General features: G+C 39.8%; 2 protein-coding genes across 9 annotated transcripts in view; one reads left to right on the forward strand and one right to left on the reverse strand.

Annotated features, from left to right (window-relative positions):
* Window positions 1-22,939, forward strand: part of LOC109463906 (dedicator of cytokinesis protein 9-like) — a 68,524-nt gene that overhangs the window by 42,802 nt on the left and 2,783 nt on the right. For 2 of the 8 annotated variants that reach the window (XM_019760790.1, XM_019760792.1), the window contains 22 exons: window positions 1,092-1,266; window positions 1,955-2,061; window positions 3,292-3,385; window positions 3,842-3,892; window positions 6,057-6,184; window positions 6,405-6,505; window positions 6,626-6,670; window positions 11,183-11,275; window positions 11,527-11,583; window positions 13,078-13,203; window positions 13,764-13,877; window positions 15,273-15,488; window positions 16,104-16,161; window positions 16,604-16,642; window positions 17,151-17,260; window positions 17,636-17,758; window positions 18,086-18,199; window positions 18,863-18,922; window positions 20,401-20,547; window positions 21,062-21,272; window positions 21,687-21,877; window positions 22,352-22,452. In XM_019760790.1, coding sequence (XP_019616349.1) covers window positions 1,092-1,266; window positions 1,955-2,061; window positions 3,292-3,385; window positions 3,842-3,892; window positions 6,057-6,184; window positions 6,405-6,505; window positions 6,626-6,670; window positions 11,183-11,275; window positions 11,527-11,583; window positions 13,078-13,203; window positions 13,764-13,877; window positions 15,273-15,488; window positions 16,104-16,161; window positions 16,604-16,642; window positions 17,151-17,260; window positions 17,636-17,758; window positions 18,086-18,199; window positions 18,863-18,922; window positions 20,401-20,547; window positions 21,062-21,272; window positions 21,687-21,877; window positions 22,352-22,452 — 2,461 coding nt within the window. The remainder of the gene's footprint in view (window positions 1-1,091; window positions 1,267-1,954; window positions 2,062-3,291; window positions 3,386-3,841; window positions 3,893-6,056; window positions 6,185-6,404; window positions 6,506-6,625; window positions 6,671-11,182; window positions 11,276-11,526; window positions 11,584-13,077; window positions 13,204-13,763; window positions 13,878-15,272; window positions 15,489-16,103; window positions 16,162-16,603; window positions 16,643-17,150; window positions 17,261-17,635; window positions 17,759-18,085; window positions 18,200-18,862; window positions 18,923-20,400; window positions 20,548-21,061; window positions 21,273-21,686; window positions 21,878-22,351; window positions 22,453-22,939) is intronic. The other 6 variants (XM_019760793.1, XM_019760797.1, XM_019760796.1 and 3 more) reach the window with 4 other exon arrangements.
* LOC109463907 (glutamic acid-rich protein-like) lies at window positions 7,367-10,334 on the reverse strand. Its single transcript, XM_019760799.1, has one exon. The coding sequence runs from the start codon at window positions 9,663-9,665 to the stop codon at window positions 7,380-7,382; it is 2,286 nt and encodes a 761-aa protein (XP_019616358.1). The 5' UTR covers window positions 9,666-10,334; the 3' UTR covers window positions 7,367-7,379.

The raw sequence follows: 22,939 nt of genomic DNA on the forward strand, positions 1-22,939 counted from the left end.
GCTGCCATTTGGCGCTAACTCAGGTGACCTCAATACGACCCCAGGTGTGGCTTTAGGACTGTAAGGTTTGAACCACTCACACTGGGGCATGCCCCTACTCTTTTCGAGTGGGTTCTTTAACATGCGTGGGGTGTTGCTCTCCCCAAACACGGGACCTCCATTTTATGTGTATTACTCAGAAGGATAAAGTAGAATAAGAAAAGTTGATTAAAATCAGAAAAAGAAATCTTTATCAAATTCAGCTTAGAAAACCAAGTCTTAGCTTAGAAAACCTAGGCATGTACTAGTTCTACGTGGTAGGGATGTTCTGCTAAATTATTGGAATTCTGACCTGTGTTTTTGACAGGACCAAGGCTTTAAATCATGTCCTAAAATCAGAGACAGAAACTCCTCGGTAGATGCATGTAAAATACAGTAATTTTCTGTGACCATTTTGTTGCAGTGGCAGAATGCTACACACACAAAGAAAGAAGTAACACTGTGACAGGTATAATTTTACATTTTGCAAACACAATGGAGGTAAGGTCGCTTTTTGGCTCTAGTGTGAATTGCAAGACAGCAATTACGCTATAAATTTGCTATAAACTAATGCAATTGTGTGAGGTACAGAGAGTTTCCAACATAAAGGATTCAGAATGATAGTGAGGATCGATACTTTACATCAACACAGTAAAGATAGCTCACCTCAAATTTCCTGAAGAAGGTTGAAGGAAGAGCAATTGAAAATTTGAGGTGAGCTGTTTTTACTGTGTTGATCTAAAGTATGAAAATTCACTATGGAATTTACTAACACAGATTAGCTTTCATCATTGAGAATGATCAACCTGATAACAAGGAAAATGTGTGCATTTGCTTGCAAATGTTGCCATTTTAGATGATTTAGCTTTAATTTTGTTATGTTCCACACCACAGGGACTCCCAGTGGAAATATCTCCTCCCCAATGCCGCTGGGAATTATTGACAATTCACAATGAAAATGATTCCTAATGGTCCATCTGGTAACCAGGAAAATACATGTATTTGCATTTGCTTGCAAATGTTGCCAGTTTAGATGATTTAGTTTTAATTTTGTTATGTTTTCCACACCACAGGGACTCCCAGTGGAAATATCTCGTCCCCGATGCCGCTGAAGTTGGACACGAAACAACGGGCAGACTCCAACTCTTCCCTCAGCACCGAGGCCAGTAACGGGTCCCTGCCCAACATGCTGGAGAGGAGGGACAGCGAGAGGCTGAAGGGAGGAAATACTGCTCCTGGGCACTTCAGGTGTGTGTGTGCGTGTGTGTGTGTGGTGGGTGGGTGGGGGGTTGAAAACATGCGTGGTTGGGTGCATGGATGGGTGGTTCCGTGGATGGCTGATAGAGAGGAAGGACAGCGAGAGGCTGAAGGGAGGAAATACTGCTCCTGGGCACTTCAGGTGAGTGTGCGTGTGTGTGTGGTGGGTGGGGTGTGCAAATATGCATGGGTGAGTGTGTATGTGTGTAGGGGGAAGCAAACATGCGTGGTTGAGTGAGTGTGTGCATGGATGGGCGGTTGCATGGGTAGCTGATAGCAAGTATGTGCATGTGTTTTTTCTTCATTAGAGGAAGCATGAAGGTAGAAAATGTATTGTCATACTAGAGAAATCTGTCTTTCACGCATCAAACTACAAGGGCACTTCAGGTGTGTGTGTGGGGGGGGGGTGCAAAAATGTGTGGGTGACTGTTTTCTAGGTTGCAACGACATTTTTCACAACAAGCATATTCATGGTGCTGAAAAGCCATCCGTTGTACTGTCTAACCAAAAAACTTTTTTCACATTGTCTCTCTTCTTGGTGCTGAAAATCCTTCCATTCCTAACAAATTTTGAAGAAAGCTTCTATTTAAGGAAGGAAAAAACATTCTAAAAAGTACACATTCTAGTCTATTGAACAAATGTATTTCTAAGACAGTTTTGCACCACCTTCTGTTTCCAGGAGTGCCTCGGCTGCAGGAACCTTCCTCAGACATGACAAGTTAGATGAGGGAGAGATCAAAGACCTTCTAGTCTGTCTGCTCTTCATCCTCAAGAACCTCAATGAGGGTAAGAAGTCTTAAGAAACCTTACTAATAATGATGTTTCTTATGATAGCTACAAAATGCAGTGGATTTCTGAAGATACAAAATGCAAGAACATTTCTATAGTCTGCACACAAGTAAATTATGTTTGCAGCCTTAGATTCCACATACTGTGTGGATTATGGTCTAAAGTATTATCAGATTTCACACGTATTACCCTTGAAATGACCCGAAAAGTCGATCATTGAAATATTCTATACACTTTCACACTTTTGATTGAGTTGTCCATAGTTATCATAGTATAGTTTGGCTTTTTAAATGTCATTTGTCATGCAACACATTCCATGTATCAAATGAATAAGTTATGGTCTTAGTAATAGGTATATTAGTTACTGTTATTAATAGGAGTTACACTGTGGATTTATTTGTTAAAGATGAACATATACTGGTACTGGTATTTAACAGTTTCAAATGCTGATTACTAAGTTATTCAAACTTTAAGACAAGCAGTTATCCCAATGGTGATTTTTCTTTGGTGACTGAAAGCTTCCTAGCTTGAAAAGAATCTTTTGCAGAAAATTGGGAAACCCAGGAGCTTGGCTTATTGCTTGGGAAACGCCATGAGGATTATAAAGTTGTTTTGGTGAAGGTGCTTGCTTATATGCAGGTGCTGTAAGGTACAATGTAGATGATTACCTAGAGTTGGGTTCAACTGGACTGCATTTCATGCTGTATAATCTGCCAGCAGATATTAGGTAAAAATCATAACATTTTTGGCCGCCATGTTTTCATAACATGCATGCCCCCAGGAAAACAAGGACAGCCAGAAAACGTTATGATGTTTACCTACCAACATCTGCTTGGAGATTATATCCAGTCATCCAGCACGTCGGCAGTATGTACATGTACTGCACCTGTGCTAAACCCTGGTTTTTCACAGTATTTGTTGGATGTTTGGTCAATGTTCCATCAGAATTTTGCCTGTTGCAGACGATATCTTTTCAAACGCAACATTTGGAAACTACAGACAAAATGCTAACCTTATGTGCGCGAATACGACCTTATATGAGACGTTCTGCCGAAGTGCTATGCATAGAACATTACGGGTTATGCGCAGGTGTAGTATGTTCTGCCAACGTGCTCAAGTCATCCACATCTCCCTGCTCTTGTTTTTTTACTCACTGCTGCATGTTTATCTTTGTGTTGCCATGGTGACGGTGTTTTTAACAGTTCCCCCCATGATTCCCTGGCACAGGGAAGTCATTTTCTAATGTTCCCCCAGAGATCCTGCATGCCTGGTGGCACCAGGCCTCCGAGTCAGACCACATGGAGTTCTTCACCATCCTGGAGTAAGTTATTTTTCTGTTATTCACTTAATGCTCATGGTAGCAAATAAGTTCACAGGCTGAGAAAAATGGTGTTCACAGTAGTTTATGTTTGTAGTGGCGGCAGGTGCAGAAAAAAAAAGAAAAGTTGGTGATTTACATTGTATTTGTTAATGGTAATGATAAGTTTACAGAAGTGACACCAAGAAACCACAAGCATAAAAGTACCTAGGAAAAACAGAACTAAATTGTTGTATTGTATGTGTTCAATTAAGGAATTTTGTAAGGTAAAAGTATATACTACATGTAGGTTGTACTAGTACATCCAAGAACTGAATTTTTAACCAGTGTATTGGTCATGTGAGCTTGTCTTAAGGTCAAGGCCAAGCATAGCGTTTTAAGCTCATTTTGCAGTGACTGTAGTTAGTGTTGTATTTGCCAAGCTTTCTTCCCAGTTTTACCTTACATGTTTGCTTTTAGGATTTGTCTGCACCAGTTCCGGTATCTCGGCAAGAAGTACATTGCTTCAAGGTGGGTAAAATTCTCATCAACAAATCACCACTGACAGGTGATCACAAATAAACCACAATCATGTATAACATGTGCAACATTCGCAATTCCATGCCTTCCATATATAATGGTACTAATAAATGTAGTTCTGAGATCATTACGAGCATTTCTTTGCCTTTGTACTGGAAAAACAGTGATTTCGTACTAAAAAATCTTTTGTCTACTCCTTTTTGGTACATGTACAACCCAATGTTAGAAAGATCACAATCATGTAATTCTCCTGGCTACGACAACAGTAAATTCAAACTATTGCCTCAAATTCAATTGCAATGTGTAAATTTTCAGAAAGGAATGGAATTGTAGGTAATACATGATTATGCAGCGAAAAAATCCAACAGTAACACCTGCAATTCTAAATGAATAAATACAGCAAATCTACCCCCAATGCCACCAATGACAACATTCCATACACTTGTGCACACCTTCAAATTCTCTTGTAGTTTAGTTCAGAATATCTAGTCAATATGCTAATTTACCAGGGTTAAAACATAATATAGCCCTAGTACTTTATATGTTGCCTGTTGTGTGTTTGTAATATAGATGTGTAGTATGTTACTATGTAATACATGAAGTTGCAGGTAATGTACATGTAGATGAACTGCAATCAACAAACTGTTACAATGTAGCATCCTTGTAATCTGCTTGCAATCTGCGCACGTTGTTTTGCCCCAAATCATACATGCCAGCAATCATGCAAAATTGACCACAATCTCTCTCTCTTTTGCAACTCTTTCTTCCAAGCTTCTTATATTGTGTGTCCATGTAATACATTAAACATATTTATATATTATTATCGGTGCGGCTCTACTGATAATACGTGTAGCCCATGTTCTAAATACGAGCTCTCTGTCTTTGCTTTTGTTTCCATGGCTCAACTGTTGCCCCCCTTCTCTCCGAGAACATGGTCTCTGGTAAGCCACACTGCACAGTCATGTCATACTGCACATATACAAGGTACTGAAACAGTACACACGTAAAACCACATTAAATTTTGTACATATAGAATACAACATGGTGTATTCCCAAGGATTGCCTGATGGCCAAAGGGCTGGGACTGAGGGTGATGCGGAATACACCGTGTTGCATTTTGTTTATGTCATACCCACCTGAGAAAATAAATTTCAATGCGAAATGTGACAGAAATGGAGAAAATTTTTTGTCTCTAAACAAAAAGTTGTATCATAAATTCCAATAGTCTGTTCAGATTTTTGAAAGCAGTGCACATTCAAATTATCCTATGAAACTTTTGGTAGCTCGTGTGATAACTGTTAGAAGCATCACGCAGGCTGGAACACCTGTATTGAAGTTATCATAACCCAGGTATGACATAATAAGGAATCATTAAAGACATATAAAGCAAAGAAGTTACAGTCACCCATAGTTTAGGACACTGTAATGTGAAAAAAAGTGCCGCAGCTTCAGTCAGCTTGCTTTAGCCATGCTCACTCTCAAGTCTACATGTATGTTGTAATCAGTGCATACATGTACATGTGATATCAAAGGTAAATGAATAATTTTGATGTCTGGTGATGTCAAGTGATGTCAAAGAACATTCAATCCATTAAAGTGGAGTTTTATAGATTGATTTATAAAAGAAATGTAACATTGGCCAAATCACAATCACACATCATGTACAAGCCGACACTTACTACAGTTTTTTTTCTTTATTTTAAAACTTACCATGATAGCAAGCCTGTACGATGGAGTTTATGTGTGTAAGTGTGTAGTTGGTAGAAGATTTCATTTTACACTAAGGAAATTGCTGTATGTATTGTCTTTGAATATACATTTATGTTTTAAAGCTTAATATGCTGATTTCTTATTTAGTATGGCACTGGCATGAAGTGATATGTTTGTTTGTTTGCAATAGTACTGTGCTGCATTTTACAGCAATCCAAAGAAGGGGGCATTCAGCCAGTTTCTTTTAATCATAACTTAAAAAGAAAACAGGTCTGCATCCAGTAATTTTTGTATTTTTTGTTTGTATTGAAACATTTCAGGCAGCGCAAAGGATCTGAGTAAATCATTTATGTGTACAATGTATATTGTGATCGAAGCCCAATACGTGAGTTGGTATCAGTCCTATCACCTCGTAGTCATGTTTTTTTTTGTGTCATTTCCACAGAGAGTTTATGGAGGGGGGCAGCAGTAGAAGCCTCAAGGTCATGACCCTTCCCATCCGCAGGCTGGCACCTTCTACCATCGGCCACAGGAGCAGTGCACACGACATGTCAGGATACCCGTTCATGCAAGGTAGGGCCAACATGTACAAACCACTCTTTTCTCTTCCACTTTTATGAACTCCCTCCCAAACACATGCTTTCCTTCTGAATCTTCAAAATAAACAGTCACCACTGTCTTTTGGCATAGTCTGTTGTATCACCTACATCATATAGCTCAAGAAGTGAAGTGGTCATTTGGCTTTGCATTGAGCAACACTGTTAACAAAAAAAAAATTATTGTTTTTCTACAGATCCAGAGACAGTCCATCGAGCTCTGTTGGAGGCTAATATGGGAACAGAGGTCGGACTCACAGTCTTGGACCTGTTGGCTCTGTACACTCAACAGTACAAGGTAAGGACATAAATACATTTATCTTGCATTTACCATAGAAAGCCATGTATTCTTTGTTTTGCGAGGACAATGTTTGAGTGTTACATCGTGGTTCATTTTTTGTCCTTTTAATTAAAACAGGAGCAGCTGCTGGTGAGAGATGGAGACAATATCAGGATGAAGAGGGTAGGTGCCAATTCTTACTTTCTGCCCCCCTCCCCACATGTACAAATCCTACACCACTGGTTTCTGTAAGATATTATGCCAATACACACTTTATGTTCAATCTACAGTTAGCAAATCTTGTAACTATGTGATTGTATATTGAATCAACACCAAAAACATGTGTAGCCACACATCAGATGTTTTATTTTGTAAAGCTTTAAAAAACAAAAAGCTGATAAGTCTAAATCATTATACATGTAACTATTTGCTTGTAAGTATTTGCTTGAAAATTTTTGGAATTTTGATTTGAAGTCTTATTACTATTTGTTCAATGCAGCATGAAAAATGTAATTTACCATACAATAATGCAAAATAAAAGTTTTTTAACACGCTCTAAATCTACATGTATATCAACAAATTGTACATTCTGCTCTACCTCCGACAAACATAAAACACATCAATGTTCTAAACGTCTGCAGAGCTTGCCCTTCCTGTGAAACAATTTTTCCATAACGTTATGAAGGCACAATTTTACTTGGACAATATTGGACACTGTTCTTGTTTGAGGTGTTGCTTCATCAAAATCAAAGGGAAGAATAGAATAGGACTGGTGAGATTGTCTTAAAGCAGTTCCTTGGTACAGTCAGTGAGTACATTATTCTGTGTTTTTGGTGTGTTGCCACTCTCTTGGTGAGTTGATCACTACAGTTGCAATCATAGCTACTTACAGTCAGGCTTTCTTCCCTTTCCGTGGATACACACATGGTAGCATACACCTCAGCAGCTTTGGCCTTTTCTTCTTCTTCGTTTCTTCCTCTTCTGGCTTCTCTACATCTTCTCCATCCTTGTCTTTAGCAGTTTTGTCATCCTTGTCTACATCCAAGTCTTTCTCCTTGGAATGTTTGTCGTCTTCTTTCTCCTTTTCCTTGTTGTTTTCTTCTCCTTTCTCCTCCCCTTTGTCGTCTTCTTTCTTCTTGTTAGCTTCCTCCTCTTTCTGTTTTGCTAGTGCAGCCATGATTTGGTCCATCATTGCAGTGTCATCAGGTTTGTTTGTGTCTTCATCGTCTGGGTCTTCGTCCTTTGCATTTGCTTCCATGAAGGCCAAGAATGCAGCTTCTTCCGGCTTTATTCCTTCAGCTGTTTCCTCACTAGCCTGTGTGATTGTTTCTTTCTTCACTTCAGTTTCTTTCTTCGCTTCTGTCTGGTGTTCTGTTTCTTCCCCTGGCTCTGCATCATCGATGTAAGGTATGTCGTCTGGGATTGTGAAGGCCTTGTCAGGAGGATACTGTGTCCCCTTGTCACTTGTAAGTGCAGTATCTGGAACTTCCTCTGATGGAGCTGTATGGATCTCCAGCTCTGTTGGTTCTGGTTTGGTTTCTTTGTTACTAGATGTTTCTTCTTCTGCACTTACTGCAGGCAGGTTGTCTTCAACATTTTCTTCCTCAGCCAGGATTTCCACTACCTTCTTTTCAGGGCTGTCCTCTGTGTCTTTGGCCTCTGGTTCGGTGCCTGCATCTGGAATGTTTGTTTCATCGTCTCCATCATCTCCATCTACCTCTTTCTCCACTTCTTCTGTTTTGTCATCTTCTAGCTTTTCTTCTTCTTCCAATTTACCTTCCTCCACTATGTCTTTCTCAGCATCATTTTCCTCCACTCCTTCTTTCTCCTCTTCCTCTGCTACTTCTTTATCTTCATCTTCCACATCTTCTTCTGTCTTCACTTCTGCCTTCAGTTCATCTCCTTCTTCTACTCCCCCCTCCACTTCATTCTCCTCCGCATTTTCCTCTACTTGGGTTTCTGCTTCTTCTCTCTCCACTGCATTTTCCTCTAGCTGCTGTCCCTCTTCCCCTCCCTTCACTACTTCCTTTTCCTCTTTCTTTTCCTCTCCTACTTCTGTTACTTCTTCTGCATCCACACCCTTTTCTTCTACATCCCTTTCCTCTACTTCTTCTTTCTCACCTTCATTTTGCTCTTCTACTTGTCCTTCCTCCTCTTTGTCTGTCTTAACCTCATTGTCTGCCTCTTCCTCTTTCACTCCTCCTTTCTCCTCTTGATTTTCTTCCTCTCCTGCCTGCTCCACTTCTTCTTTCTCTACTTCATTTTCTGCTTCTTCTCTCTTCACTTCTTCATGCTCCACCTCCTGTTCCTCATCTTCCTTTTCATCTACTCCTACATTCTCAACCTCCTTCTCCTCTGCATCTCTTTCTTCTGATTCTTCCTCCACTGCATCTTTGATACCTCCTTCCTCTTTTCCTTCTTCCTCAGCATTGTCTGCCTCCTCTTCTTCCTTCAGCCCTTCTCTCTCTGCCAGATTTTCCTTTATTTCATCCTCGCCCCCTCCTTCTTTCTCAACTTCCTGGTCCTCTGCTTCCTCTGCATCTTCCCTTTCTTTCTCCCCCAGGCAGTCTTCTTGAGTGTTGTTATCTTCCTGCTCTTGATTTTTTGCCAAGGTAGACATGATTTCCTCCAACATTGTAGTATCCTTCTCACCCTGTGCTGAAAGCTGCACTGTAAGATGTGCCTCAGGCTCCCTCAAATCTTTATTAGCTTCTTCCTTACCCAGGTTGTTTGGCTGTTCCTCTGTAGAGACTTCGACCTCTGGGCTGTCATCAGAACTCATGCTCTTAGCAACAGTAGTTATGACGCACCTTGGCGGAATGTCGGAGGCGTGTTCTGTTTCTGCTTTTCTGAAGCTTTCTTCAGGCTCTGTGGTCTCAGACTCTGTGGTCTCTGGCTCCATTCTGTCTGGTGGTTCAGTGGCAGAAATTTGCAGGTGTTTCTCAGCTTGGGTTGTTGTAACTGTCACCTGGGCGCTGTATTTTGTGATTATAGTTTCCGAAACAACAGTGGTCTCTGTTAGCTCCTCTTTAACTGCTGTAGACTCGACACTGTGCTCACTTTCCTGCAGGGTTCCTTCTACCTCCCCCACAGTTTTTTGTATGTCAGCGAGAATGCTGTAATACGTGGCATCACAGTCACCGCAGGCAACGTCATCAGTACAGGCGTCCGAAGCCATCTTGTTTTCGAGAGCTCCCTCAATTTACCTTTGGAAGGACTTGGAATTACTCTTCACACTGGTCCTGTAACTTTAAAAACATCTAGGAATGTTCCAGAAAAAGAAACTTGAACCTGTTGTACCTTGGCACTTGTTGTTTAGCAGCAAAGTTGCCGTTGCAAGCCCTGTAGTATGGTGGTCCCTGTAGGTGTTGTTGCGTGGGAGGCAACCTCAGTGTTTGACTAGTTCCCGTCTGTTGAATGTTTGTCAGATTGTCTACACAAGAGCTCAGATCAGCCCTGCCCTTGCACAATGTGGCCTTGTCTGTGGACGTAGACTGGAAAAAATGCACTGCCGCACTCCTCGTATTGTCCTTCTTGCAGTTCTTGTAACCGCTTGTAGCTTCTCGGGTCCCAGCCTTGTTTTTTTGTGGGAACCAAACACTTGACTCCACCGTTTTATAGTGCCAGTCAATCACACATGACTTGTTTTGTTCTGTCTGACCTGGTTCTTTATAGCGTTATTGACCGACCACCAACCCCGCCGACTGTATCTGTTTGCCTGGCCCGCTTGTATGGCCACAAAATAACCGGGTTATTACAGTTCACATGTCCCTGGTGCTTTGTTTTCAAAGGTGTACCAGATGGCTGGCTGTTAAATTTGACCTGTTTTTGTCAGTCTATGTTGACTATAACCTGCTACAAATAATGGCTCACAAGGTAGATTCTATCCCGCATTATAAAGAACTGTTATAGCCGACTCGGCAACAGTGATACTGTGTCACAACTAATACATATCCAGATAAGCAGTATTTACACAATATTTGACCTGTTTTTGTCAGTCTATGTTGACTATAACCTGCTACAAATAATAGCTCACAAAGTAGATTCTATCCCGCATTATAAAAGACGTGTTATAGCCGACTTGGCAACAGTGATACTGTGTCACAACTAGATGATATATATCCCGATAAGCAGTATTTACACAATATGTACAAACACAATATGGGTCACTGAACCTGTTTCAAGCTCATGTAAAGCCTATGGGTAGACGTGTATATTTCCACGTGTGCGAGTGTTTCTTTGTTTAAGGACATTGTGTAGTGTCCATCGTTTGTTTTTTGGTCCAAGCAGTATCTGTTATCTCAGTCAACATCACTACACTGTTGCTGTGTAGATCAGTACACATGCATCCACACTGTCACAGGAGATGTATAGACAGCACAAACAGCATGTACAGGCCAACTGTTCAATGTGAAAATTGAAAAATGTATAGCAGAGGGAAAATTAATTTTGCCAAGAATATACAATGTACATGTATAATATAAAGATGTACTTATGTCTAGTACAAGTTAGCTTCAAGGCAAGAATAAAAATGATAACACTTGTAAGGTAACATTAAAGTACAATGAACATGTCTGTCAGGTTTAATACTTTGTAAGGGATACACACATTAATGTTAAATTTTGTTGCTTCTGGACAAAGACAGTAAATTAATTTCTAAGAACACCTGTTAACCAAAGTGTTCATCTCTTCCAGGTGTTTGACCTCTACATGTCATTTCTGCAAGGCAGCCAGTCAGAGACCCTCCTCAGGCATGTCTTTGCATGTCTGCGGTCCTTCATCAACAAGGTGAGAAGTTCATTATCTTTCATTCATTTGTTCGTTCATTCGTTCATTCATTCATTCATTCATTCATTCATCAATTTATTGTACTACACTTGTACATTGTTACTCATTCATTCATTCATTCATTCATTCATCAATTTATTGTACTAAACTACATCAATTTGCTATTATACTTTGATGAAAATTCATAACCGTCCATCCATCGGCGGTGGCTTGAGCATTTTATAACCAGATGTTCTATTTTCTTCCTGCAGTTCCCACGTGCCCTGTTCAGTGGCAGTGCTAAGCTGTGTGGTGCCTTATGCTACCAGGTAAGAGGATACCTACTGAGACAAGTAAGAGAGCAATGGGTTAAATGTACATGTACATGTATACCAGCACTTAATCCATCTTCAAAGACAAAATGTTTGTCAAATTCTCCCCTAATAAAACCAAGCCACAGTTTCTCCATATGGTGTCTTCTCTGCCCTTGCCTTCCAATGTCGTGTTTCTCAGACTTTTTATTTTGATTCTAAGGTCAGCTCAAATTTTCCAAAGAAATTCAGCCACATGTAACGTATATAATCCAAAAGAGCTATCAAGTGGAAAAGTCCACAGTCAGTCTCACAAATGAATGATGATTACAATGAGAATGTCAGAGTCTCTGACTCTTCGCAACTATGGCAGTTGTGTTGTACCAGGAGACACAGATGGAAGTGGTGTTCTATGGTTCCTATGGTTACCAGTGGAGCTGTGTGATCATGTGACCCTAAGGTCACACTCCTGTCATTACGTTTGCTGTGCACATATTTGCATTTTGTAGGGTCCTTTTTGTCTTGTACCAAATGTATTTGCACATTTGACACTATTTCCCCATGTGATCAAAATGAGTTTTTCCAAGGAGGTTTAAAATAATGATTAATAGAACATCCTTGGCTTTTCTATGTATATTGGAGTTAACTGTCAAGATTTTATCTCTTAAAGTTGAATTGTTGTTGTTTAAAGTTGTTCCATTCCAAAAAAGTAATAGTGAAGGAGTAGTACTAGAAAATTGCATTCTATGTCTTGGTAAAACAATTCACATATTCACATATATTGTTTCCATACAGTGAAAAACAATGTACGTTTTCTAAGAAAGTAGAAAGAATATTGTGATAGCATTGATACAATCCACCAGATATCACAATCTATCAAACTTTCCCTTCACAATTGCATGGTCGAACTGAATGCATGTAGTCATGTGTCGTGCACATGTTTCGACTTCCAACTGTAAGTTGCTGGGCAGTGTTAAATGTCAGCCAGATTGTTCCTTTAACCTCCATAGAAGGCTCCTTGGTAAATGCTTCAGCATTGACCTATTTAGCAGGTTACATACAGTTTCAGTTTTCTTATTGGCAGTTTCTGATTATAACATTGGCCATAGACCCGATAGTAGTCATCAATACACAGGAACCATCACAAAACAGTTTGTATGATATCAAATTATAAAATGGTCAATAATGGGGGCATTAGAACACCTTCTGAAGAGCCTGTTAAAAAGGCTAGTATACTGTAAATCACGATTTCTTTACAGGACTTTTATATCCGCAGTTTTCGCAGTCACTTCTGTATCGCAAACTTAATATTATCATTAACATTAACATTAACATGAACATATAATTTGCAGATTTTTTTTTCTCTGCAACTGTCCCCACTGTGAACAAATAGTTTTGCAAACATGTCCATCTTTCTCAAACTGTGGACTTTTGGTACTGCCAAAATAAAGTGATGTACAGTACCTTGGTGCATACATTGACTTCTGTCTGACTTTTCCACACCCTGCACAGATCCTGAAATGCTGCAACTCGAAGCTGCAGTCCACGCGGAGCGAAGCGTGCGGGCTCCTCTACCTGCTCATGAGGAGTAACTACGAACACACCAAGCGCAGAGGATTCACTAGGGTTCATCTGCAAGTAAGTACTGTAGTCATGTACATGTGCAAATGTAGATGTAGGTGGCAGCTGTGTTCTCTCAGTAGTTTTGACAGAAATAGTCCTGTTTTTGTCCAGAGTTACAAACTAAAATCTGCATTCTGTATCGGTATATCCGGTATAACCGCCCTTCGGCATAACACAGCAGCTTAAAAAATGCATGACATTTGTGAATGAGTTTTTCCAGAATTTCAAACTGAAAATTTTTACTTCAGGTAACAAGCCATGATGGAAATTTGTCAGTTTTGTTCCCAGCAATTTAGACAGAAAGTTGTTCTTTCACTGTCTTACTTAGTTCGTAGGTCATGCTGCCTTGTATTTCTGACCTAACTCTGTAAAATTTTCAAATTATAGATTATCCAAAAGTTCAATGTCTTTTGTCTTAGACTGTCACTTTCAGATCTCACATGAGTGATGTGATAGTTAGTAGATTCTGCTGAAATTTCTGACCCAACATTTGTAGAAAAATTATACATTACAGTTTCTTTATGATAAATCCTTAATTTTCAGGTCTTAAATGCTCTTGTTTATCTTTCCTTAAGGTCATCATCAACGTGTCCCAGTTGATCAGTGATGTGATAGGCCTTAGTGGATCCCGCTTCAAGGACTCGCTCTCCATCATCAACAACTATGCCAACAGTGACCGCAGTATGATGGTGGGTAAAGATTTTTAACCTTAAATGGCTGAGGGATACATTTTGCTGCAAATTTGTAGCAGTTATAGGGGCTTTGCAGCAGGGAGAAGCTTAATAAAAGGAAGATCGTACTGTAACATGTATCTCTGGCCAGTTTTAGCACACTTGGAAACACTTCTTCCTTAGGTCGTAACAAGTAAGACAGAATCTATATGACACTGTACATAATTTATTATGTACATTGTACACTGCACAAATTCAGTGTATTGCGGAGATTCTTTTCAACAAGTATACATTGAACAGTGGACTATGGCTTAATGTTCTGTCCTAGGGACTAGAACCCTTTCTATTAGCATGCAAGTTTGCAAAGTAACAAGAATTTGAACTACTGACCAAAATTGAAAGTTGCACAATAAAATTCACAGTATATCAGTTCTTGTTTCAACAGAACTGATTGTTTTTTTGTAGACCTCTTGTACAATAACCATACTAAGTAAAAGGAGCTCTTTATGTAGATTTTAGGACAATGCAGATCTTTAGAGTGCTCCGCCCTCGCAATTACATGGTGGGTAGCTTCACAATTTGGACATGCAGAGTTTAATGGTGCGTGAAGCTTTTCCAATCAACATTGTCATAGACACCCTCCCCCAGCAGAGCCATTAGAGAGCTTCAGAAATGGGAACCTCTCCAGCGTAGTGATTGTAGTAATGGGAGGGTGGAGGCCTTCATGTGTAAAGGGAACATCTGCTGTCTAACGGGAGATATACAAACATGCTTGTGGGAGAGGGATTTTTGATGTTCTAGTCGGATTGTGGTGTTGCCAGTCAGTGAATGCTGTGCACAAGGTGTAAGTTACGTATATCATACATGTCATGTAGTTGTAGAGGGTTTAAGAGTAGAATTGGTGTTTTTCTTATTGATCTTGTTTCAGTCTGCACTTTGCTCAAGGGATCGTCTGTTGTACTCCTTAGTTCGCACTTACATGTATAAACCTGCCTTTCTGACAAGTCCCCAGTGTCACTGATGAAAGGTAGTGGATGCTAGCCGAAACGTCTGACCTTTTACAAAATCGTATCCAGTTGCTTGAGTAACTGTCGTATCCAGTTGCTTGAGTAACTGTCGTATCCAGTTGCTTGAGTAACTGGCGTATCTTATTACCTAGATGTCTAACCTTCACCGATGTTAGTCTGTCAGTTGTAAATGATGAACGTTATTGGGAAGGACCTGAAACTTTTCCCCAGCAACTATTGAAAATACAGCTCAAATCTCCCTTTTGCTTCTTTCCTTTGTAGAATTATCAGCACATAACACAAGTAGTAAATACACATACTATTTTAACATGATTGCGTGTCATACAATATTATTGATTGCCTTGGGTATCTTTTATAAGAAATGTTTTTGCGTGCATCTTTGCAGTGTTCCAACTTCCCCGTGGACGTAAAGGACCTCACCAAGCGTATCCGTACGGTCCTGATGGCCACGGCTCAGATGAAGGAACATGAGAACGACCCTGAGATGCTGGTGGACCTGCAGTACAGCCTGGCCAAGTCCTATGCAAGCAACCTGGAGCTGAGGAAAACATGGCTAGAGAGCATGGCCAGGATACACAACAAGAATGGGGACTATTCAGAGGTGAGTTAGAGTTCAAGCCACACCAGAGTACATACAGTAAAAATTAGGGATCATGAAATATTGTCATAGTTGAGGAAAACATGGCTGGAAAACATGGCCAGGATACACAACAAGAACGGGGACTATTCCGAGGTGAGTTGGAGCCAGCTTATCTGTATCTGTATCAGTATATAGCCAGGATAACCGCCCTTCGGTGTAACACCATACCGTATAATATACACTAAAAGTCGTAATTTAGAGACAACGAAATATTGTCATAGCAGAAAAATTTAGCAATCTTTGAGGTTTTTGAATTTTACATGTTTCAGTTTTCAGTTCTTTCAGTCATGCTTCCAGAAAAAACTGTTTTGGATTTCATCTGAGGGTATAATTTGTCTTAAGTCTGATAGATTCTGGAGTAAAATTTGCACTTCATTGAGCATACAGATGTACATTGTATGTATAATATTATGATTTTCGATAGCAGACTATTTAAGGAAAGGATGAATCTGTTAGGAGCAATCAAGCAGGTAATGACTTCTTGTTCAATGCACAGATTCTTCATTAGATATTTGATAAGACTTTTGCTCCATATAAGCATGGAGGTATATTACAGTGTTGACCCTTGTCTTTCAGGCTGCCATGTGCTACATCCATGTTGCAGCGTTAGTAGCAGAATACCTGAAGAGAAAAGGTTAGTGAAGATATCAACTTCTCTTCTTCGCAAGCTCCGAAGAGAAGACCACTTTCTGTCTATATAGTTATAGTTACACAAACACAGAATAGGAGAGGTGTAGGTGGTCGAATGTGAACACCGACAGGAAGTGGCATTGAATGTGATGTGGAAAAAAGTTGGACCAAATAATTATACATATACATGTGAGTGCAGAAATATTTTAGATTAGTATGTTAACGTTTTAGCATTTGTTAGCCCCTTTTTGGTAAATGTATGATTGTATAATGTCACACCAGCCTCTAGATAGGTGTTCAAATACGAAGCACAATGAATGCATTTTATTTTGTTTGATTATTCTATTAATTACCAGTTGCATTGAATGTCTGTATGGCCGGTACATTCCCTTTTGTATTGAGTGGTGGAAACTTTTAGTTCATCAGTGCCCGGATTTGCCTTTCAGACGACAAATCCGACAACAATACAAGAACGTACATTAAAGGTACAGGCAACTCCACCACATTCCAGAAAGACACAGCATTCTTACTGAAGAACTAGGGGCTAACTGCACTAACTTAACACCATCACTGTAACAACTAAATCTGCATGTTTTGGGGAGGCTCCTCAAATTTCACTGATTGTCTTTTACTGTTGATTTTTGATTACGAATCAAAACTTTTCAGACTAGAATGCCTGGCTCTTGAACCAACAGTGTAACAGTTTAGCACAATTAATAATTTCACTGTCCTTGGTACTAAAATGCATTCCATTCAAATTTTAATGTATACAATGTATGTTGTGACTTTTCTTTACTATATCCGTAATGAAAATCTGTAAAGACATCTTGGATTACTTGACATTTTTATCTATGATTTTAGAAGTATCACACTTTAATTTTTATTCAACTTTATTTAACACCCAAATTACACTGCAAATGAGTGCTGTGTCCGACTCCCCAGAAGGAGGAAAGACCACCCATTTACCAATAATGTTTATTACTTGTTCAATAGGAGTGTACCCAAAGGGCTGTGCAGCTTTTAGGATCATCTCTCCCAATATAGAGGCAGAAGAATCGGCTATTAAAGACGACTCAGGGATTGAGGATGTCCACTACACAGAGGTGACTTTATGGATGAATTTGTTTTATGAAAAAAGCAGTTGTAATTGCTAAAAATGTACGTGAAAGAAATACGTTGTATCATGGCAAACATATATTACTCTGTGATCAAGACGTACAGAAGACGTCGAAAATTTCGATGTGTGTTTTGCTACCTTTCAAAAAGTAACTGAAGAATATTCTATTAACAACACTTACTGTTGAAATATATCATGACTGAACGACATATTACTAAATTTATGAAAGCAAGTTTGTATCATTTTTGCATCAGTATACCATTACCAGTCCTGTGTGTACACAATAGAGTATACTAAATCTTGTAGTTAGAATAGGTACTGTTTATTTAACCCTTATCTGACGTATTTGTTTGTTTGCCAGGACACGCTGGTAGAACTGTTGGAGAGGTGTGCCCAGGCCCTGGAGAAGGCAGAGAGATACGAGGTTCTGGGGGAAGTCTACAAACTCATCATCCCCATCTACGAGAAGAGGAGGGAGTTTCAGGTAAAGGATGTAAAATTACGGAGAAAACTTTGACAAAAATGATCGTCATCTTTCTGCACAGACTTGCAGATTCATACAAATCACTCAGAAAGAGGCCTAGCAAACCTGTCTCATATTAGCCACATAATGATAAACATCATGGGAATTTGGAGGCCTGGTACACCCCATCTTATATTGAATTAATATGAGGGTATATTCCCCAATAAGGGATGGTAAACCCATATAAACCCATCCAAGACAGTTATCGGATGGTGATGATTCATACAGCTTACGTATCAAGGTAGAGTTACCAAGTTTTAACCAAAGTGTGTGTTTTTTATCCTGCAGAGACTTGCAGATGCGTACAGACATCTGACACAGTCATACGAGAAGGTGGTCACGGTCATGCAGTCAGGCAGGAGGCTGCTGGGAACGTACTTCCGGGTTGCTTTCTATGGACAGGTACGTACATGTAGTTCCACAATCCCCGGTTCTGCTTCACGTTGTAGTCTACTAGTTGATACTACCAGCAGGATGTGTGCTTGCTGTAGTAGCCATAGTTGTAGGGATTGCAGCCTTGGCTTGTACAGTGTACTAACAGACTTGGCTGGTCAGAAATGGGAGTGATGATTAGGTATGTATAGGAAAATGTTTGTGCTCAGGCTGTGTGCCTCAGCCTTCGGGCTAAGAAGTCACCAGAGGATCCACCCCACCTGACGGGCTGTGCACAGAAGTCATCATCGGAGACGATGGACAACCAGAGAGGAAAATGTTTCAAGGTTTCTTCTTTGACACTGTGCTGCACATTTCTGCACAGAATCTGAACTTCTTACTACCACCTTGGTAGAATAGATGTCTTTCTAAGAAGTGGTGATTTAATGTTTGCATAACATTTCAGGTAAGTTTGAAAGATCCAAAATACATTAGTCAAGAATGTAGATGTATTCATTGTTTGCAGCAAACTGAATATAATGATTATGATCGTTTATATGAGTCTCGATTTTAAACTGTATGATGCTATCTCGTCCACTTTGATGCTATTCGGCAAGTAGGCAAATTCTAAAGTTGCTGACATGAAAACTTTGTGTTTTTTTTCTCCCTCTTGTTAATGCCATGCTCCCCCAGCAATGGCAGGAGTTTCTGGTAGGTCCCAGCCCAAGCCTCAGCCAGAGTATGAGGAATAATGTGAGGACCTCACATTCTAAAGTTTTCTTGTCTGTTTTATCTCTATATTTTAAGTCTGGCACAGCCGTTTTGTGCAAAAGCCTGTATTCAGCACTGCATGATGTCATGCATGTTTTGTGGTCCAGTCCAGTTCTGTCTGTAGCACCACATGTACAGCATGAAGATGTCTTGTTTCACTGAAACTGCAGCTATCTATATTATACTGGACAGTATATTACCTGATTTTGCTGCATACTTGCAGGACTTTCATGTCAGATATAACAAATGGCTGTTGATTACATGTAGTAGTAAACATAGTGTTTTCCTTTGCTTCCTTGTACATTGGACGGATTCATATTGTTGCCCATTTGCAAGTACATTTTAATACACATCTTGACTTAATCGAAGTGAAGACATTAGAAGCTACTGGCCACAGATAAGTGTACAGTTTTCTTTGACATTCTAGATTGTAGAAAAATTAAATACCTGCATCACAAACACCTTGTTGGTCCATTAGATGGATGGTATTTGCAGAATGGAAAACACTTCAACTGCTATGGGTGGAGGAAAAGGATCATTTTCAATAAATTATGAAACCTACTACTGATTAGCATTACCAGACATTTACACATGTATATCAAGAGGATCCATTTTGCTACTAAAGAAGAGTTCTTTTAGCTTACATTAAACCTTGGCCTTGACATTAAACCTAATTTTAGCTTTGTATGGTATGTAGTACTTATTCATTACAGTGTACTGAAGCTTTAAATTTCTTGTACATTGTCAAGTGCATTGAAGTGTTAGTAGACAATTTGCAACATGATATTTTGTGATACATTTACTACTGTTCCCACTGATGTTATTAACAGTGTCACACCGCACTGACATCTACATGTACATGACTATATGACACTGCACTGTTAACTACTTTGCTCCTAGCTGCACACTACCTGCATAGGTCCTGCCTTTTCCTTGTTTTTTTCTTGTGAATATATTACAGCACTACTACCTGGCTGCTGAGCCTGCAGTTTGCACTAGTATTGCTAGGTGGCATAGCTGCATTGAGCATGAGCAATTGAGATTTACACAATGTTTTTTCCAGCACTTTGTAGAATACTTTATACTGCACTAAAAGTTTGCCTTGTCTTCTTTTAGACTCTTTGGTCCTCTCTTAGACAGATGATATTGTATTTAAGCAGATTATATGTTAAGGAAATTGTTAAATCTTTTTTGCACATATTGGACGTTGTGGAAATTAAATGTACATGAAAAAATCATGTTTCAAATCTATCTTTGCAATCCAAATCAAGAAAGTACTGTAGTAGCTCTCCATACAAATTTAAATTGTATAAGATAGAAGATTATTTGAACCCATATTTTACATGAAAATTGTATAATTCTATTCTAAATTGTGCAATGTTATGATTGATTGAGAATTGCATGTAACATGCCTGATTTATATTCTATGTCTTACAAGAAGTTGTTCTTTATCTCAAAAGGGATTCTTTGAGGAGGAAGATGGCAGGGAGTACATCTACAAGGAGCCGAAGGTGACATCTCTGTCTGAGATAAACCAGAGACTGGAGAGGCTGTACAGCGACAAGTTTGGAGTCGGCAATGTCAAGATGATTAAAGAGTCTGGAAAGGTACAATGTGTGAATTATCTATTACCTTTTGAAATTCGAAAAGTTCTGACAATATTTTGCAGGCAATGGCTAAGATAATGGTAGGTGCATGTTTTAGTTTTTTTTTCATTCACATATATTTATTGAGTATTAGGCAAATCATGCTTATATAACGCCTTCTACTCAAAAACATAAAACAAGAGTAAAACATAACCTAAAACATACATTAGGTTGTGTAAAATACTGATTAGAATCTGTATATTTAAGATATATTTTGTTCTTGAATGAAAAATGTTTTTGGCAAATAGGTCAAATTAGGAGGTAGTCCCTATTCTATAAGAGACTTTTCTTTCAAGTTCTTAGATTTGACATAGTTTTCTTAGTTTCACAACCATAAAATTTATAGTACCAAAGTTTCCACAACCTCTCTGTCAACCCCTTTATCAGGGCATTCGGACCGTTATACCAGTCTATATAACCCTGTATAAAAGCATTTGGCAATATCTTTAACCCCAGATTGTTCTGTATCCCACAGGTAAAGGCTAAGGACCTGGACCCCAAGTATGCCTACATCCAGGTGACCTACTGTGAGCCTTACTTTGATGAGAAGGAACTGGAGGAGAGAAGAACAGACTTTGAGAAGAACAACACCATCCGTCGCTTTGTGTTTGAGACCCCCTTCACACAGAGTGGGAAAGCCCACGGTGCCTTAGAGGAACAGCACAAGAGGAGAACAATACTCACCAGTAAGGCAACATTGCAAAGTGTATTGTAAAAGAACAGCTACTGTCTTGGTTTTCGACTATGTTTTCAAAGTAAGATCATTTTGAAATGTAGAGAAAGAACAGTGAAGAAGATCGGCAGTGGATGTGGTAATGGAAATTTTGCCTTGCATGAAATGTGCTTAAAAGTTGTGTAAGCATGTTCACGACATTGTCATAGGGTTGTTGCTTTTTTGTTGTTGTTGTTGTTGCACATTTCACTAAGATTATTGTGTAAAAATACACAGAATAAAAAGGCTCCTCATTTTTATGCAACCAACTATTTTGTTCAGCCAAAAAAATGTTACACTTGGTTGCATAAAAAGGAGGCTTTTTATTCAGTGACTCACCAACCTGATGACAACCTGATGACCTAACTTTGCCTTTTCTTTTCCCCAGCGTCCCACTCGTTCCCATACGTGAAGAAGCGAGTTCTGGTGGTGTACCACAAGACCCAGGAGCTGAAGCCTGTAGAGGTGGCTGTGGATGAGATGCAGCAGAAGACTGCCGAGCTGCGGGAGTTGGTAACACGAGACCCGCCCGACATGAAGAAACTCCAGCTCAAGCTGCAGGGGAGTGTCAGCGTGCAGGTCAGAACTGGTCATGGTTATTTTACCTTGATGCCTATTTTAGAAGTCTTGAGGTGTGTATTGTAGTCAATTTTAGCATTTCAGAGCTACGTGAGTGAGTGAGTGCTTGAGGATTGAGTGAGTGAGTGAGTGAGTGAGTGAGAGTGAGTGAGTGAGTGAGTGGGGCAGTGAGTGGGGCAGTGAGTGAGGGAGTGAGTGAGTGAGTGAGTGAGTGAGTGAGTGAGTGGGGCAGTGAGTGAGTGAGCGAGTGAGTGGGGCAGTGAGTGGGGCAGTGAGTGAGTGAGTGAGTGAGTGAGTGAGTGAGTGAGTGGGGCAGTGAGTGGGGCAGTGAGTGAGGGAGTGAGCTTGCATATTTTACATGTAGATGTACATGTAGGCCTCTGGGATGCTTCTGGGTTCTTTGCACTGAAAGTTTTTATGAGGCCACCTCAATGTATATAAAATTATATTTTTACATGTATGTGACACACACAGGTGAATGCTGGTCCTGTTGCATATGCCAGTACTTTCTTAGACACTGCCAACATCAAGAAGTACCAGAAGATACAGGTGGAGATGCTGAAGGAGGTTTTCAGGTACAACAAGAAATTTCATCTTCTAACAGCTGAAATTTGGAGTGGTTAAAGTTGCTTGTATGAGTGTAAACTGTGTTCCCTTTGTATCTACTTTGTGTGAAATCATTTAGATTATTCACTTGTGCAGTTTCGGCAATACAAAGTGCACTTAGGACAGAGCCACGACATAGATCCTGTTCATACCAGACTTTTATAAACCGGTTTAAACCGCTAAATAATTAGCGGGGGAAAGCCCGGCTAAAACCCTTAGCGTTCATACCAGACTTTTCATAACCAGTTTTGTAAAAATCCTGTCCGGTGAATATCCAATTAATCCGCCATGACTGCAGTTTGAATAGCCGTTCCTCCCGCTCTTCCAATCGTTGTCGCCTTCTTGTATGCCGTCTTCAGGTTCTTCATATACCTTTAATATACTGCGGCACTGATCCTTTATCTTTGAGAAACTAGGCTCCTCCATTATTTTTGTTTCGGTAGAGCCCCCCCCCCC

This window comes from Branchiostoma belcheri, unplaced genomic scaffold (assembly GCF_001625305.1).
Source record: "Branchiostoma belcheri isolate BF01 breed outbred unplaced genomic scaffold, Haploidv18h27 scaffold13, whole genome shotgun sequence".
Classification (NCBI taxonomy): Eukaryota; Metazoa; Chordata; class Leptocardii; order Amphioxiformes; family Branchiostomatidae; genus Branchiostoma; species Branchiostoma belcheri.